Here is a 16,905-nt window from a genome sequence, read left to right as displayed (position 1 = left end):
TTAAGGGTCAAGTAAATGGGTGTGAATTACGGTATTGAAGAGTTGGCGTTTTAGCATTTAGTTCCAAATATCAATATATTTCTGTTAGGGCATTTTATCCTTCATACATATGATGGATCAAAATAGTTATCTCTTTTTCTCCAAAAGCAAGTAATGTTCTTCCCCCTCATTTTTAGCAATTAAGATCACATTTTAAAAATTGACTAAGTGCCAGACTTTCAATTAAACAGCTTTTTGGCAGCTTCACAGCTGTGCCTACAGATTGTTGTGGCCATGGAGAGAATTACAAATAATTCAAATAGTTGTGTTGTTTTGGTTTTTTAAATAACTTTTTGCATTTGGTTATCAGTTTATGATCTTGATGTCCATTTCCTGTGTTCTTTTCTATGCATGGGATCTTTGCTTGTAGAGCTGACATTTCAAACAACTCCTGCTCTGTTTCTGCAGATAAGGTTCTATCATCCTCTGCTGAGGGCAGAATGGACATGAAGGTCATAAAAGAGACTTCAACTTTGTATTTTTTCCTTAATTTCCACGTATTTTGTGGGGTTTTTAAATGTATTTTTGTTGGATTATTTTTTCTTTGGGGGTTTTGTTTTTCTTTGTTTGTTTGGTGGTGTGATTTTCTCCCTCTTTGTTTAAAAGCTTCAGTACTTTGGTTGTGCTTTCTGACGGCTGTTATAGAGGCATTCCTCTAGGATGAATAATGCATTATTAACTCTACAAGCATGAATTTTATTTTGCAGTCTCTCCTTCAAGGAGACTTTAATATATAAACTTATATGACTTTACAAGAACTTTTTTATTAGAGAATCTAAGCAAATATTATAAGAAATAATACCCAGTTGGACAGGCATCCACTGTCCATGTATGGTGGTGTTGGAAAACCATTCCTCAAAAGATCTGAAGGATTGCTTAGAGAAAAAATTGCAATAGCAATTATTTCTTGCAGGTGATTAACAAGTATTGATGTGAATGATGCTGGACTAAAACCTTACTGTCATTTAAAAATAAAGCCAAACCTTGATCCCTAATCTGGAGCTAAAGAGGCAAAAAGATTTGGGGGTGGTGGGGGAAGGTTTGTTTTGGTTTTTTATTTTGTATTTTATGTTTTTCTGGGCCAGATTTCTCTGGGTTTGGTTGCCTCAGTCAGAAGCTCCCAGTTTAGTTGGGGAGCACCACAACTGCAGCTCACAGGCAGAAATCATCAAATTGCAATCTCAGGAACTGCTAGAGGAGTGACCCCCACAAAGAAGTGTGCAATGTGTGTGTGTGTATATATATGTGTGTGTATAGGTATATTCATATGTTTGTGTATATATATTCACGTATATATATATATGTTTTGCATCTGACAATGCAGGACCATGACGTGGAAAAACAAAAATACATGTTCATCTTTTTCAAACCCCACCACAAGAGTTCTATTTTATCTGTCAGATTCACTTCTGTGAAGGCACTGGACATGTAAAAAGTAGTTCAGGCTTGAAGTTCTCTACAGCAGTCACAGGAAAATCCTTTTAGACAGGAAAGAAAATGCTTTTGGAAAGTGTTGGGTTACCATAACACAAGTAATGGAGCACAGGAACTCATTACACTCTGCATCTTGTGGACACCAGCCCTGAAAAAATCCTTGGCTGCAGTACTTGTGGTGAATCCACTTTAATCCACTGCTTTCTAAAACTTTTATTATCTGGAGGTTCAGTATCAGCAGGCAGTGATGAGAAGGAAGGGGTTACTGACCATGAAATGTGCTGCTGTCAGCATGGGTTTGGGCCTTGTTTTTTATTATAATGCCTGCACTGCTGTTGTGGACACATGATTGAGTTTTTAAGGGATAATTTCCCTGAGAAAAGGAAGGAAGGCTGATGTCTGTGAGCATCCTACTGCAGGTAAGTGTGATCTGCAGAGAGGGGAATGGTGCTCAAAAATGGCAGCAGCTCTCCAAGATGACCTTGTTGACTCAGACTGTGGCCGGAGGAGTTATCACAAATAACTTTGTGAATTTGTTGGGTCTTCTTGCAGTAAGCACTGGGATGGGTTTGTTGCTAGGGAAACCCCAAAGATCTTCCTTAACTCGCTGTCATTCATAAATCAGGAGCCCCTCTCTGGGGCAGGAAGAGTTCTCCTGACAGAACTTTTTAAGATGCAAACAACAAGAAATGAAAAAAGGCACAGCTGGGAATGAAGAAATCTTTGAGCACTAGGTGTCTCATGGTTCACTTTGTTCATCTGTTGCACGTTCTGACTCTGCTAAAATTGCTCCTGTTGCACTGTTTGCATTCTGCTGGTGACCTGCTGTGCTTTGATAATGGCACACAGAACCCCTGAATCTGGAACTTCCATGTGCTGACAGGCTGGAGCTGGGATGAAACAGCACAAAGATGTTTAGATGATGTTGTTACCTAACAGAAAAACTGAAATTAGAACAATTGTGCTGTAACTCTCTACAAGGAAGTTCAGATGAAAAAGAAAGATGTGTTTGATGTCCATGTAGGCAGTTGAGCTGATGCTGAACTCTGCCTTCTGTGGTGGCACAATTTGCTCACAGCCAGGTTTGCAGGAGAGCAGCCTGGAAATCTGCCCATGTTTCCTTTGAGGTGTTTTCCTAGAATACATAATTTCTTTGGTGATTATTTATTATTACCATGAGGAAATGTATCAGTTTGGACAGAACTGCTCCTCTAATGCCATACATCATGAGCCAGGATATTTTTCTAGGTTTATTTTTGATCCTGACACTTTCCATTTGAGATTCTAATTATATACATACTTATATACATATTTATTTCAATGTTTTTAAATAGTAAAAAAATGTAACCCAAGGTTTCATTATTGTTCAAGAAGACACCAAGGGCTTAAGTAACTTAACCATTGAAGAGACAGGAAAGGTGGAATTTAGTTCTTTTTTTTTCTGTTCATAGTTATTTCTGGAATTTCCAATTCCTCAGAATTACAATAGGACTGTTTGTATTAATGAGCACTAAAAGGCTGCATCTTTGTTCTGCACTCTGTGCCAAGATAATCTTGAGGAATTTATGACTTTGATGGATAAATATTCCAGAGGAAAAATGAAATTCAGTGAAAGTTGTTTTCATGAGAACATATATCAGATAACATTTGAAACCAATATAATGCAGTTTCATCATAATTGTCCAGCTTTAAATGATTGAAATAAATGTTTTAAATAAAACCAGTCATTCTAGGATGAAGATTTCATATGCTACAATTCAGCCTGGCATTAATTTTATGCATAGTAAGAACTACTTGGCCATCAGCAGTGTTTGGTCCCTGGATTTCTCTAACGATTATACAGTAAAGGATGCTGGGCACTGATTAAGTAACAAGAATCAGTTAAGATAAATAAAAATTTGTAGCTTCCCAAGCCATGGAGTTAATCCACATACAGGATTCTAAAACACCACCACCAATTCTTACATGTCGCCAGAACCTGCTGATGTTTGAGAAAGTTTTCCATTTGGCAAGTTTTAGGATCATATTCCTAGAAAGAGCTTTGCTTTAATCATTGCAGGAATGAATTCTGAGCAGGTGAAGGAAATACTGGCTGCAATATGCATCAGGAAGTCTGGCAGCTGGGAAATCAGAGAAAAAGACTCTTTGTTTTTGAAGTACAGTCATCAAAGGTTTGACAGCTCTAAGTTGTGGTTGCTCTGCATGGCACTGTAGATTCCTGGTTAGAAGTCCTTGGTGTTGCTGCTTTCACTGCTGCAGGGTGTTTTTTAACCAGCAATAATTTGCACCTCCAGAGTGGAACTGGGGCAGGGCTAAAGAGAGCCTGGTCAGAAGGTGCAGCCTCCCCACAGATATTTCTGATGACAGAAAGCAAAAAGAATTTTGTGCCTCAGCCTCCCAACACACAGGCTGAGGTGTGAGAGCATTTTTGACTACAAAGACAAGAAAAAAGAGAAAGGTGTGGATAATTAAGAGGAATGGAAATGCCACAGAAAGAAACTCTCAACAAAGTTAAGCTTGAAATAAGAAGTTTGCCAGAATAATTAGGAATTGACTTGTTTCTATCCCTAATGCTGATGAAGAATAGCACTGGGATATGAAGGGAGGGGCTTTAGAGTGTTTGGAATTTGGAGTTAAAGGAATTTAGAATATTGGCTTATGTCATGATATCTAATGGACTTAAAACTTGTCATATTTCCAGTGGCATTTTTTACCTTACTAACTGAAAATCTCATTGGGAGTGCTGAAGTAAGAGCTGAACTTAACCCCAAATGTCCATCTCATGCTTTTCCAGCTGTCATTGTAATGTGGCAAAAGCTCCTTGACTGGTTTGCTCTCAGGAAAACAGCCTTGGCAAAGGAATACAGCACAATATAGCAAGATCTGATGTCAATTCTGCCTAATTCTGCCTTTTAAGAAAATCCAGGAGGCTGGCATGGCTAACTTGCATCTTCAGAAGTGGGAGATGAAAAAGAATGTTTTAAAAAAGAAAGTCTCTTAAGTAGGCTTTTAAAAGTGTATATTTAAAGGGAAATTATTGTCTGACTTTAAGACAGGAACATTTCCTTTTGCCATTTTAAAGTAATTTTTAAATTGATTTGCCCATTTAAGCAATGCAGGCTGAACATGGTTACTGAGAATACTGGGATCTATCAAGCCTGAACAAGACAATTTTGTCTAGAACAGATCCTGTGTAGATTAGGCAGGGTGACCAGCTGAGGAAAGGTGAGCCCACAAACAAACCCTCACACAATGTGATTTAATATAAATACTGGGATAGAGGGGGCTGAATGTTTTTAATCTTCATGTGCCCTGTGGGGAACACTCAGTGTGAAGCATGGAGAAGCCTTCTGTGGCTTCCATTAAAACCATTCCTGAAGGGAAATCCCTGCATCCTCCTGAGCAGTCATTCCTCAGGGATGTTCTGTGTTATACACTCATGAGTCTCAGATGCAAAAGGCAATACTCTTGGTTGTCTAAAGCTCTGTACATACCATTAATATCCAATCACTAAGAGTGGAAAAGCACTTATGCAGTGGGGTGAGATGCATTTCACCTGGCCACAAGGTGAGAAGTTGATAAAATTCCTTTCCTGCTGTGAAATTTCCTCATTGTTTGGATTTTATTCACTCTCCTAAAGAAAATGTAATACTTTTTAATTTACTTGGACTTTGGTTGATACTGTAATTCAATCCATTTCAATCCCATTCAATCACAAACATGTGAGCTCAATTTATTCAAACCAGCTTTCTTACTCCATATTTGTAAGAAGATAATTAGCAATGCTCACTAGAAGTGTGTGTTACAAAGAACTCAGCAAGCACAGTGAACGTGAGCTCGTGATTTCTGGCTATGAAGGTTTCATCCCCACAGTTACTCACACCAGCACAGAGAATGTTGAACAAAATGGCAAATATTGGATTTACAGGCTTTCCAGTGCTTCTTTCCAAGTCATAGCTACCATGATGATAGGTAAGATGGGGCAGGGGGATTGTGCTTGTATTGTGACCTCGTTGGATGTGTTCAGTTTGCTCATTTGGAGGGATCAGAATTCTGTGGTTTAGAATTGTTGGGAGATCACTTGGATCATCTTTCTGAGATGGAGCTTCTTAGAAACAAAGGCTTTGCCATGTCTGGTGACACAGACTATGAAATATGAGCTTGCAGTCCTGCTGCAAGTGTCTGTACATATCAGAAATATGCTCTGAAATACAAACCACTCATATTCTGAAACAGTTTGGTTCATACCTCCTGTATTTTGTTTTATATTTCCCATCTACACCTCATGTAAAATCGATGTGACAGATGCTAGCACAGATCTGAGTTTCATTAAAAAGCCATTAACTGTCCTAAAGGGATTTCTATGGATAGCAGCACTGTATATTTTGGGCTGTCAGAACAAATTGACCAAATGGCTTCTCTGTAACCACCCTGCAACTATGGCAGGCTAATGAGCAAATTCCATGCCTGGCATCCCTCTAAACCTCATGCAGGAAAGGGGTTAGTGGAAGTGTCTGTGGGGATAATCAGATTGAGTCTCAAATGAAACTTTTGATTTAGAGATCAGAGCAAATATTAATATCCCAAGTCATTTTTCATAGATTAATTTACCAATAACATCTTTTCTATAAATAATGTTTTATATAAGCAGCGTCATTGGACTTCCAGCAGGAGAGTTAAGAGTGAGCAGGGCTGAACAGGGAGTTCTCCCTGAGCCACAGATACGGGGACTGACTCTGTTCCATCAGCCTTCACCTTAAATCTCTTTTCCACTCATTTTGTTGCTTAAAGGTCAGCTGTAAAATCTAACTAAAACATTCTAGGCTAACCACTCCTTGGCCAAATAAAGGTATTGTGCTTTCTACTGAAAGCATTTCTGGAGTGTGGTCTGGCAGGAATGGTGTGAGGAGCTCTGGCTGCACACTCCTGTCTGGGTGCTGGGATGCCAGCAGCACGTGGATAAAGGAAATTATCCTGGCAGCACCCACTGCTTTTAACTCACTGAACTCTCTCACTGCAGATTTTTAAGAGTTATTTAGCAGTGCAGTTGCTTTCCTTGCTGCTCTTCATTTCTGTTCTGCAGATGCCACAGCTGCATTATTAGCTTTTGGCCATGCTAGTTTAGCTTTAAATTACATCTTGCCCTCCAGGAATTAGGAGGAGGAATTGCATTCATTTAGGCAGTGCTATGTTTCAGTAAACCTACTCTTCAAAATATTATCATATGCAATGAGATTGATCCCAAGGAGTTAATATTTTAAATGCACAAGGTCAGGCACGTCTTGTTTCTGCTTCCAGGCCATGTCTGACAGTTAGCTTTCAAATAATCTCCATTCTCTACTAATTAAAAATAGACACTGCAGTGTTATGCTATGTAGGAGAATATACAGAGAGATGTACAGGAATTTTTCAGGCTTTACATAATGCAGTAATTCAGAGAGTGCCTCTCACCCAGTGCTTTTCTGAACAGTTACAATGGTCTGGAGAATGCATTAATAGCAAGTTTCATTCTCCATGCTTTGCTTTCAGCTATCTGCTTTCCCTGAAATTCCCAAGTTGTCTTGCTAAGACAAAATTTATTAAAAGATTTTTAATGATTTGCCAAAGCTACTTTTTCTAACATATTTAACTGCAGTAGCAGTGAGAAAACAGCCAAACCATTAACAATAATCATTACTTTGGACCTGTGATGTAATTACTGGGATGAGCAGTGTTTGCCAGTGTGTGCAGAGTGGATCCTCAGGGACAGAGTCCACTCAGCCCAGCAGGGAACCTGGAGAAGGCAGTGGCTGGATACCTTTATGTGTCCCAGAATATTCTGAGAACAGGTAGGATAATCTGTGGATAATCTGTGGATAATCTGTGCTATCCTGTGTCACTCCTATCTGTTTCCAACAGAACTCCATAGAGATGGAAACATCTCCAAATCTTCTCTGCCAGTTGCTGACTGGAAATGGAAGCATCCTTTGGTATAATCTTTGATGATATGTCTGCTAAAGAAATATACTGTCAATTTGTTCTCAGGAATCTGGCCAGCTGCCCTCTCAGAGTCTTGCTTGGGTGTCAGCTGGCTGCCTTTTATTAGTAAAGACTCGTGGGTGTAGGCCCAAAATCCACTCTAAATTCCTAAGTGGATTTATATGAAGTTCTACACATTTAGATGCCAGCCTCAGAGTAATTTTTCACCTGTGAGCTTTCTGCTAAAATATTTACACAATCCCTAAAAGCCCATTTGTTATATAGGATGAGTAGGTAATACATAATGGGCTGCTTGTAGAACATGCACAGAATAAACAAAGCCAAGATCCATGTCTGGTGTGCTCATAGTGCTGAGTTGCTCTATATCACAGTCAGAAAAGGGCTGGTCTTAGAGGGTTTAACTCAAAACACAGTCTGCTTAAAATGAAGAAAAAAAGAAAAAAAAAAGGGGGAGCATGGCTGTTTAACCTTTGCTTGCTGTTTGTAAGACACAGCACTACAGGAAGCTTGAAGTGATGTTCTGCTTCAAATGATTTCTGTTGGTTCATTGGAGGGAGTAACTGAATTCCTTCATTTCTGGACCTCAAGGTGCCTGAGGCACATGGAGGAGATGCCCATGGCCCAAAGTGCAGCTCCTGTGGCTCACGAGGCTGTTCCTGTACCCTGTGAAAGTGGGCACACTATTTAGGAGCTGCTGCATAATTTCTGGAATTTTGTTTTTCTGTTTCCTCTAATCTGAACACTCTCAAGTCCAGTAATAAATATAACTTGAAGTTCTTGGAAAAAGTATGTATTTTTGATTTTGAAACTTTGATTTGTAAATGCACTTCTTTGGAAGGAATATTATTGTAATCTACTTGTGTGTTTCATTAGTATGTCATCACTATGATAAATTTTAATGTGAAAATCACTGAATGAGAATTCCTGTCCACATCTTTATTTAGTAATAATGTGTTCTGCTAATGAAAACTTGAACTTACACTCAAGCTAAACGAGGTGTGTCTGTATTCAGAGTTTGTGTGAGCTGAATTTGTGTAGTGGGCTTTGCCAGTGCAGGACTGTAAGCCTGAGAATCTCAGGCAAGTGCTTACCATGGAGGTGGATCAGGATACATGATGTTCACCTGAGAAAGGATATCCAGATAGGAGTCAAAATCACAGGCTGGGGGAAACTCCTCGGTGCAGGTGGATCTCAGCTCTGCAGAGGAGCCGCCGTGAGAGAAACCATCTGGTGCTGCAAAACAAGAATTAATATTGGCTGCTCCTCCCCTCCGTGCTGGATTCTCTGCCACTCTTTATAACACTGCCATAAATCAGAAAACAAACCCATTCTGAGGCACGGGAGTTGCAGATATTTTGGAACAATCAGGTTCCACAGGATATTTTTATTTCTTTAAGAGTGAATGAACACCATCAGTAGGTGAACTGTGGTGTTTCAGGGACTGTACCTTTAGTGCTGCCCTACAAGGCAGATGGAAATTCCAAAGCTTTTCTTGTGCCTCAAAGGCTCAGAATGAGTGTGGGTTCTACCACGAGCAGCTTCAGATGTTTGCGGGGTAACTGAATTCCCAGCAGCTGCATCTGTGGAAAGTCAGTCTGTTCTGGGAGGGGTGTAAAAGGGGGGGCAGATGTTTGATTGCTGAGAAAATGCTGTTCTCAATAAACACTGACAAAAATGGGAAAAGCTGCAAAATAGCAAGAAAAATCATCCTGCTACCTGCTCCAGGGATTTCTTAATGCTTCCATGCAAGAACTTCCCAGCTCCACAAATATTGAGAGTTTAGTGCTGTTTTCTGTGTTAGAGGATAATTAGTGTTTGTGTCTGTGTAATGTAGTGTGGCACAATTTAGTTTAGGATTATTCTTTTGAATATCTTCCAAAATATGTTTTTTCCATTTCTCTAGCATTGTTATTTCTAATAAGCAGTTTGAAAATTTTCCTTTTTTTCCTTTTAAAATTTTCTTTTTGTTTTTGCCTGGCTCTAGGCTTTGTCAAGGAGATGAAACTACCAGAGTAGTAGATTTAAACACAGTGATTAAAGCTTAATGGCTAGTATTTTATCATGCCAAAATATTGGGTCAAACAGTAACTCCAGTTTGGGTTTAACTATTTAATCTTCAATGCAGCTGCTGAAAATTAGGAAAATTTTTATTACTGTAATAGCAGACATTAGTTTTCTGGATTTTGTTTTTATTTTCCCTCTGTAGGTTGGCATGGTAGTTTGCATTTCAATTCTTTTGGACTCTGAATTTTATTGCCAAAATATAGATGTTATTCACTTATCTGAATAAATATTTCTGGGACAGCCAAAAAGAAGTTAATCCTTGCTCCAAGAGGACAGACTAATCCTAGGAGATTTGTTTAGTTTAGACAGAAAAACTCCTGGTCCAAATAACTAAATAAAGTTCAGTTGACTCCAATGGATACTAAATTTACCTCAATGAAAACAACACTTAAGCCAATGCATTTTTATGTGGCTCACTATTACTGGCTTTTCTATACAAATAAAAACCCCTCAATTATATGCACAGAACTGCACCCATAACAAACTGCAGTGGAGGAGCCTGCTCACAATGTGAGTTGTTGATGCTCCACCATTTATCATTTGAATTTTTGCTATCTGAAGAATTACACAGTAACTTTTAAAACTGTTTTTTTCCCCTTAAATAGAAATAACCTGTCATTTCCTTGACAAAGTGGCTTCGTGTCAGCAAAGCCCAAAAGGGCTGAAAACACTACTCTAAAATTAACTCCTTTGATATTCCCAAATTATCTTTAAGGTCTTTTGTTACGTGTTGGTTTTGTTTCATGGGTTTTATTTTGGTTAGGGGGTAGGAAGTGGCACCTTTTTTGACTCTCTAACGATGATGACTGTTGTAATGACACCGATGTGTCATCAATGACATTGTTAATGATGGTGACAGTTTAAAGTTTTTTGGGTGCCCAGTTTCCAGGCAGATATTCACTTTTGCACTCACACAAACAGCATTTACCCAGTGAGTGTTGTAGGCTGGTGCACTTGGCTGAAGTGAGAACAGCTCTGCCTCTTCAAGAAATAGAAATTACAGTAAATGCTGCACCAAGGCTGTAGGGGGATGTGAAAATGCAAGAGAGAATAAATCTTCTCCCATGCCAGGGGAAAGGAGCTGTTCAGGAGGTGCTGCCAGCACTGGCTGGGTTCTGTCAGGGATCATCTACGGGCTGTGCTCCGGGAACCCAGTCCCAGCACAGAGGTGCCATTACACTGCCAAGCTGCCCGTGACTGACGGCTCCCATCATTTCATCATTTCATCATCATTTCATTTCATTTCATTTCATTTCATTTCATTTCATTTCATTGCATTGCATTGCATTGCATTGCATTGCATTGCATTGCATTGCATTGCATTTCATTATTTCCCAGCCCTTGCAGTGGCCGGGTGTTTTCTGCTGCCCTCATTCCCGCTCGGTCCCTTTTTCCCTGCTCCCTCTCCCTTACCGTCCGCAGCCTCCCTGGGCAGCCGGGGCTGGCCGAGCCTGCTGTCCTTGCGCAGGCTGCCCACCACGATGGTGGCACACGACAGGAAGAGCACCAGCCCGATGACCACCCCTGCCACCAGCAGAGGGGACACCAGCAGGTTGGTGTCACCGCCGTGCTCTCCGGGGCTGGGGAAGGCGCTGGACACGCTGCTCTGGTTCGAGGCTATTGCTGTGCAGAGAGAGAGAGAAATGTGTCACTTGTCACAGAGCCTCAGGAACAGCCACTGCACCAGCTCCTGCTCTTGGGAAAAGGCGGGGACACTCCAGGGGGACACCGGCAGCAGCTCCCCTGTTTATTGGGAATATCCTGCTGGTGCCGGGGCTGTATGAGCCTTAATTCTCATGGCTTCTTCCTGCCAGAGCCTTTGTTCCATGAACTGACTGATGCTGAAAGAACCCAAGTGCACAAGGAGGAAAGGGGAAATTCCAAAAGGTGAGCTCCAAGAGGAACAGAGGAATTGTTAGTGGTGGAAGAAGAGAGGAATTGTCTGTTGTTAGGGGTGTAAGAAGGCTCCAAGGTTTTGCAGAGAAAGTTTTGGGTAAAAATGAACCACAGGAGCCTGCTTTTGTGGCACAGGGCTTGCTTTGGTTTTTGGGGAGAGTCAGCATCCCAAGAAACTGATTTGTAGTGTGGGAAGAGACTCATCCAGAGTGGGATTGTTTGGTTGCAACTGCTTTACTCTGGTTAAATAAGAGTAAAATCTATAAATGAATTATTTGAGTTCAATAATAAATCTTCTTAAAGGAGAATAACTCCAGTAATGTATTGCCAAGTCAAACATCCTTTTGAGACAAGCCACAGAGGCAGTATCAAAAGTTAAACAATAATGTTCCCTTAGAGACTCAACTGATAGCATGATTATACATGGGAATTAATTTCCATGAGGTGTATTTATGGGGGATTGCAATGGAAGGAAGGTAAACAGAAGAAATTATGGGAAAAAGGATTCAGGATTTTAGCAGATAGAATCCTCCTCTCACCCCAAATTAAAACAAAACCTCCCATTAGCTGCTCAGCATCAGTAAACCAAAATTTTATTCATGCAAAAAAATTGCTGGAAATGCCATATACCAAGCTTGGCTGTCGAATCTGGCCTGGATATATTTTTATATCTGGCTATGTGCCAGTTGAACAAACAGAGAATTTATTTCCTGCTGAAATCAGGGCTAACAATTTTTTTTCTTTTGAGTATTCTGTGGATTTAGGAAGTGCAGTGCTGGTTACAAGGATGGATGTTATCAGAGAGGTCTCAGCAATGTTTGCTCTCTTCCTTTGGGAGACACCACTTCATGTTTTACAGTCACAATAAGTTTAGAAAGAAGACAATGGCTCCAAGCCAGTGTATGTTATCATTGGCTGGTGCTTGAGACTGAGACAAGCACCTAGAAACATACACACAGAACCAGGGCAATCAGCATGTAGGGAAGGTTTGCACATTTTCTGGAAGCACTTGACTGTTGGCTGAGGATCTTTATAGGGATTTAGGACAGACAGCCAAGAAATGTGCTGAGCTTTTACCAATATCTTGTGTGCAAAAACCAAAACTGAATTTTCTGACAATTAAAATGATGCTGTAGCATTAAATCGAAGGTTATGGACAAGTGTCCTACTTCATTCTTAGTGCAAAGAAGTTTTGGGTATGGGATATGTTTGGGGAGTAAGGCCCTTGTGCTAGAACTCAAATTCCTGAAACTTTACAAAATATTAATAGTGTTTCTCATTTGTACATTTTTTTAGCTTTGTTGGTAATGTGTCCAACACACCCTCACTGGCTTTCCACGGCTTTGATTTTTCAGATTTTTGCAAATTCTGCCTTTGAGAGATGCAAGTATCACAGTAGTGGCAGTTTAAATCCTGGGATTAACATCTTCACTGGAAGTAGTGGCAGGTAATTTATTGGTAATTTTGGCTAACTTGCAAAGGTAAAAGAAGAATCAACTTCGTTGTCAGCATGATGAGAAGCTGGGGCGTGTGGTTGCCCCACACACCCTCAGGCTTGTGGTCATCAATTTAATGTCAAATAGTGCTGAAACGGAATTGGTGATAAACTGCTGTCAAGTGGGGAAGAAGGAGGCTGCAGTGAATTCTTTCAGATCTTTAAAAACTTGGGACAAATTCAGAATGATCCTCTAAAGAGAAAGGACCTGGCTAAGGATATTTATATTTTGGTTTTTTTTCCAGTTGTGGAAGCCAGCTGGAATATCCACACTGACTATGTGGGAGATTCCTGTGGTGCCACCCAGTGTGAGCACTGATATTTGGAGCTGTTTTGCTTTATGAAAGTTTAACAGTTTCAAATGACTTCATAGAGAAAATACACTCCTGCAGTGGTATTGAGGTGGTGTGGTTTGGTTCAAGACACCCCATTTATCCACCACATTCTCAGGGCTTCCATGGCTGTCCCCAAGTCTTGTCTGTTTTATCTATTGTTTCTCACTAGAATGAATCTTTCTGGGGTTTTTTATGCTTTTAATCTAACTGAACCCAGTTTCTCATATAGACAAGTTATAGTGCAATATTGTTTTCATTAGAAGAAATGAGTGAGTCCCCTTAGCCCAGCTCCTAACACAAAAGGCACTTGATAAACTTCTCCTGTGGCACCATTTTTAGTTTGACACTGTGAGTCTGATCCTCCAGACTTTACTACTGACTTACTACTGTGACAAACAACAGCAGAATGAGATGCTGGGTTGATATAAATTTTTTGGATTTGAATTTTGTGGGGGGAAAAAGAGATTTTATATTACTTTTGGCAAAAAACACCAACATATTGTAAATTTTCTCCTCTTATCCAAAACCATCTTCTTTTGATAAACTGCATTTCTCCATATAAAAATGCTGTTTTTTCTTTCAGAATAGAAGTATCTGCAAATGTATGTGAAGCCCATAAATACAACACCACTAACAGAGTGCTAATGCTTTTGTTTTGAGGTAAATTGTATCCTTTCTAATGAAACTGCAGATTACAAACAGTACATACATAAATATGAATATTTCATAGCTAATCCTCTAAATATGAATTATTTTGGATGTACACACCATGGCTTTTATCCATGATGGGAGCTGTGTAAGTAACAGGAAACAGGGCTGGCAGAACACTGACTTTAGAGTGAGCACCAGTGCAAAGTAGACTGTTCATTCAGTGTCAGACAATAAATTAGCATTTTGAAAAATCCCTTCAATATCACAATATATTATTTTACTCAGTGATCCTGCATCTCAACAAACCAATTGGAAAGTAACTGAAGGAGGTGTAGAACAGCAAGTTTTTGGGTGCATGTTGTTCTTTCTCACTCCTGCTAACCTGTCTTTGAAGCAACAGTCACCCCTTTCTAACTTGGCCATAAGTAATGGGGACGTTTCAGCTGGGTCAGATCCTGGCAGGTGAAATGTCCTGGTGTGCACACATATCCTGGGAGCTTGGCTCACCCAACATTCAGCCCTTTATTAGGAGTGGCTTCTCTCTTCCTCAGTGCCTTTCACCTGCTTGTACCTCAGAGGAGAGGGAAGCAAAACACCTACACATAAATGAGTCTCTGCTCTCCACACTGAGTTGGGTTTGGTGGTGGTGGTGGGGTCTTGTTCGATTTCCTTTTGTCCTGAAGGCACATCAGCTCTAGTGAGGCTGATGGGCTTTGAGATGATTTTAGAGCTGGATCCTGCTAAGATAACCAAATCCCTTCCCCTCATCTTAATAAAGATGATAATTCATGTTATGACTGGGGGAGAGGATGAGGCATGGACTGGTTTTGTTTCTCAGGCTGAAAAGTGCATGACCAGCTCCTGAAGGAGTGCTGATGTGCTGTTCTGGAAAGATTTTGTATCTAGAATTACCCACCTCTTCATCCCTGCCAGCCTGGGATTCTCCTTTCTGAGGGCAGGGTGGGCTTGGTGCTGACTTGCTGAACTAGAGCTGAAGCACATGGACAGAACAGGAGAATTCCCTGTACCCCCTGGGTCAGTAAAACTGTTTGGGATGGTGATCCAGCACCTCCCAGCACCCTTAGATGCAGTGCAGTAACACAGGATACAGCACTGGGGAGGAGTAGTGGGGAGGTCAGTTTAGGATGGTGCTCCGTAATCCTTCCATCTTCAAATAATTACAACAAAGCATCTCAAACATCTCATCAACTTAAAGCATGTTTCTGATATCCTTACTTTCTCAGTCTCTTTATCCAGGGAAGGTGAGTGACAGATGTCAGGAAGGAGCTGAGAGCACCCAGATACACTAGATCAGTGAAATGATCCAAGATTTTGTTGATTCTGCCTTTATGAACAGTTCCTGTTTGAAGGTGGTTTAGTCTGGCCAAGAGTGACCAGTTGGAGCCTGCCCTTGCTGCTGCCCTGGGAAATAAATCTCTGGAAATCAATAGAAATTGCACTGCATGTTTCTGTGGCACAGGAAAGGAGTAAGGGAGGTGTAACCAAAAACAACCTGGGAAAGGGTTTGAATCACAGGAGCATCCATGCAGCCAGGGGGACAGAGATGTTACTCAGGCATTGAATACAAGGGCCCACGGGAGCTGAACCTCAAAATTAACTAAAATAGAAATGTCTCTGTTGGATTCAAAGCTATTCCACTGGATCTTGAGGAAGGCTGAAACTTCACTTAGGCTTGATAAACAGCAGGGTGTCATCTGGTTATGGGACTAAAAGGAAGCAATGAGGATGCTCAGAACAGAGCAGGCTATTTGTCCTTTTGTATTTCTCTTATTCTCTTGTACAAAAGTTGAGAAAGGAGTGGATGACCAGAACAGTCTAGGAAATGCCCTCTCTATAAAGGAGTTTTACACCAGCCAGGAAAATAGTTTAGGAAAAGGAATTAGCAGTTCAGGAGGCCCAGGAGCATGTTTGGTTCTCTCAAACACAGTTCTCCTGTTCTTCAGGCTTTTCTGCCTTCCACACAGAAAATTAAACTGCCTCTTGAGCTACAATGGATGTTCAATAATAACTCTATAGGGTGTGCTTCAAACTTTTGCCTTTTATCTTCTTATCTTCTGGAATGGACACTTAGTAGTTATTTGACAAAGTCAATGAATAAATAAACGTTTTCTGTCAGTTGTTACACCAATGACATTTTAACAGTTCCCAAAACATATGATATTCATTATTATTTCTAAATTTGAGGTAAAATCTTCCTATACAAATGGTTAACTAATCTTGCCTGTTCATTGCTGCTGTGGGAGATAACTCAGCATAATCCAAACCCACACGAATGCCATTAACCAGGCAGGACCTGTGAATTCAGACTCAGTTTCTCTACAGCTCTCTGCAGTTCAAAGACTCTTTGAACTTTTTTACTGCATATATATGTTCGAATCAAAATTAAAGTTTTTCACTGATAAATAGTAAAAAATTAAAACCTTATTCAGACCTGAGTGCTAGGGATGGCTCAGTTTTATCTGATGCCCATAGCTGAAAGTGAAAGTGGGACATCCTTCCAGGTACAAAAGCTGCTCATGACCTTGAGGAGCTCCTCCAAGGCACAGAGGGTGGCCTTTCCCCCGGGACAGCAAACTCTGCCTTTTCATCCTGTCTGCTGCCTATCAGATAATGACTTTCTCTCTTCTTGCATTGACATCCTTATTATAGAGCCAGAATGAGGAAGATTGGATCACCAGCAGCCTGCAAATTGAGAATGTCAGAAGTAAAGAGAATGTGGCTGCAGAAGGGCTCAGGAAATAAATCTTTTCAGCTGCTGTGGCTTTATGGTATTATGTTGATGTCACAGCAGCTTGTATAGGTGCTGTTTCAAATTAACAGGAAAAATCTTCCAATTTTCAGATCCATGGTCTCTTTTATCAACATGATAAATACCACTGGAGGGAAACAAATCACTCTGCAAGTATAACAGCCCACTTTCTGATGGACAACGAATATTTTCCCCTTATTTTCCCATATTCAAACAAGTTGGAGCTAATACAGTTTTATAAG

The 16,905-nt window shown here is 40.4% G+C and overlaps 1 protein-coding gene across 1 annotated transcript in view; it reads right to left on the bottom strand.

Annotated features, from left to right (window-relative positions):
- The window catches only part of BEAN1 (brain expressed associated with NEDD4 1), a 54,173-nt gene that overhangs the window by 5,977 nt on the left and 31,291 nt on the right, over positions 1–16,905 (bottom strand). Inside the window, 2 exon segments of the mRNA XM_088171794.1 lie at positions 8,544–8,685; positions 10,930–11,139. Coding sequence (XP_088027920.1) covers positions 8,544–8,685; positions 10,930–11,139 — 352 coding nt within the window.

The sequence above is a fragment of the Sturnus vulgaris genome, chromosome 12 (assembly GCF_052056855.1).
Source record: "Sturnus vulgaris isolate bStuVul1 chromosome 12, bStuVul1.hap1, whole genome shotgun sequence".
Lineage (NCBI taxonomy): Eukaryota > Metazoa > Chordata > Aves > Passeriformes > Sturnidae > Sturnus > Sturnus vulgaris.
Note: the sequence above shows the minus strand (reverse complement) of the source record. Positions and strands in the feature narration are given on the sequence as shown.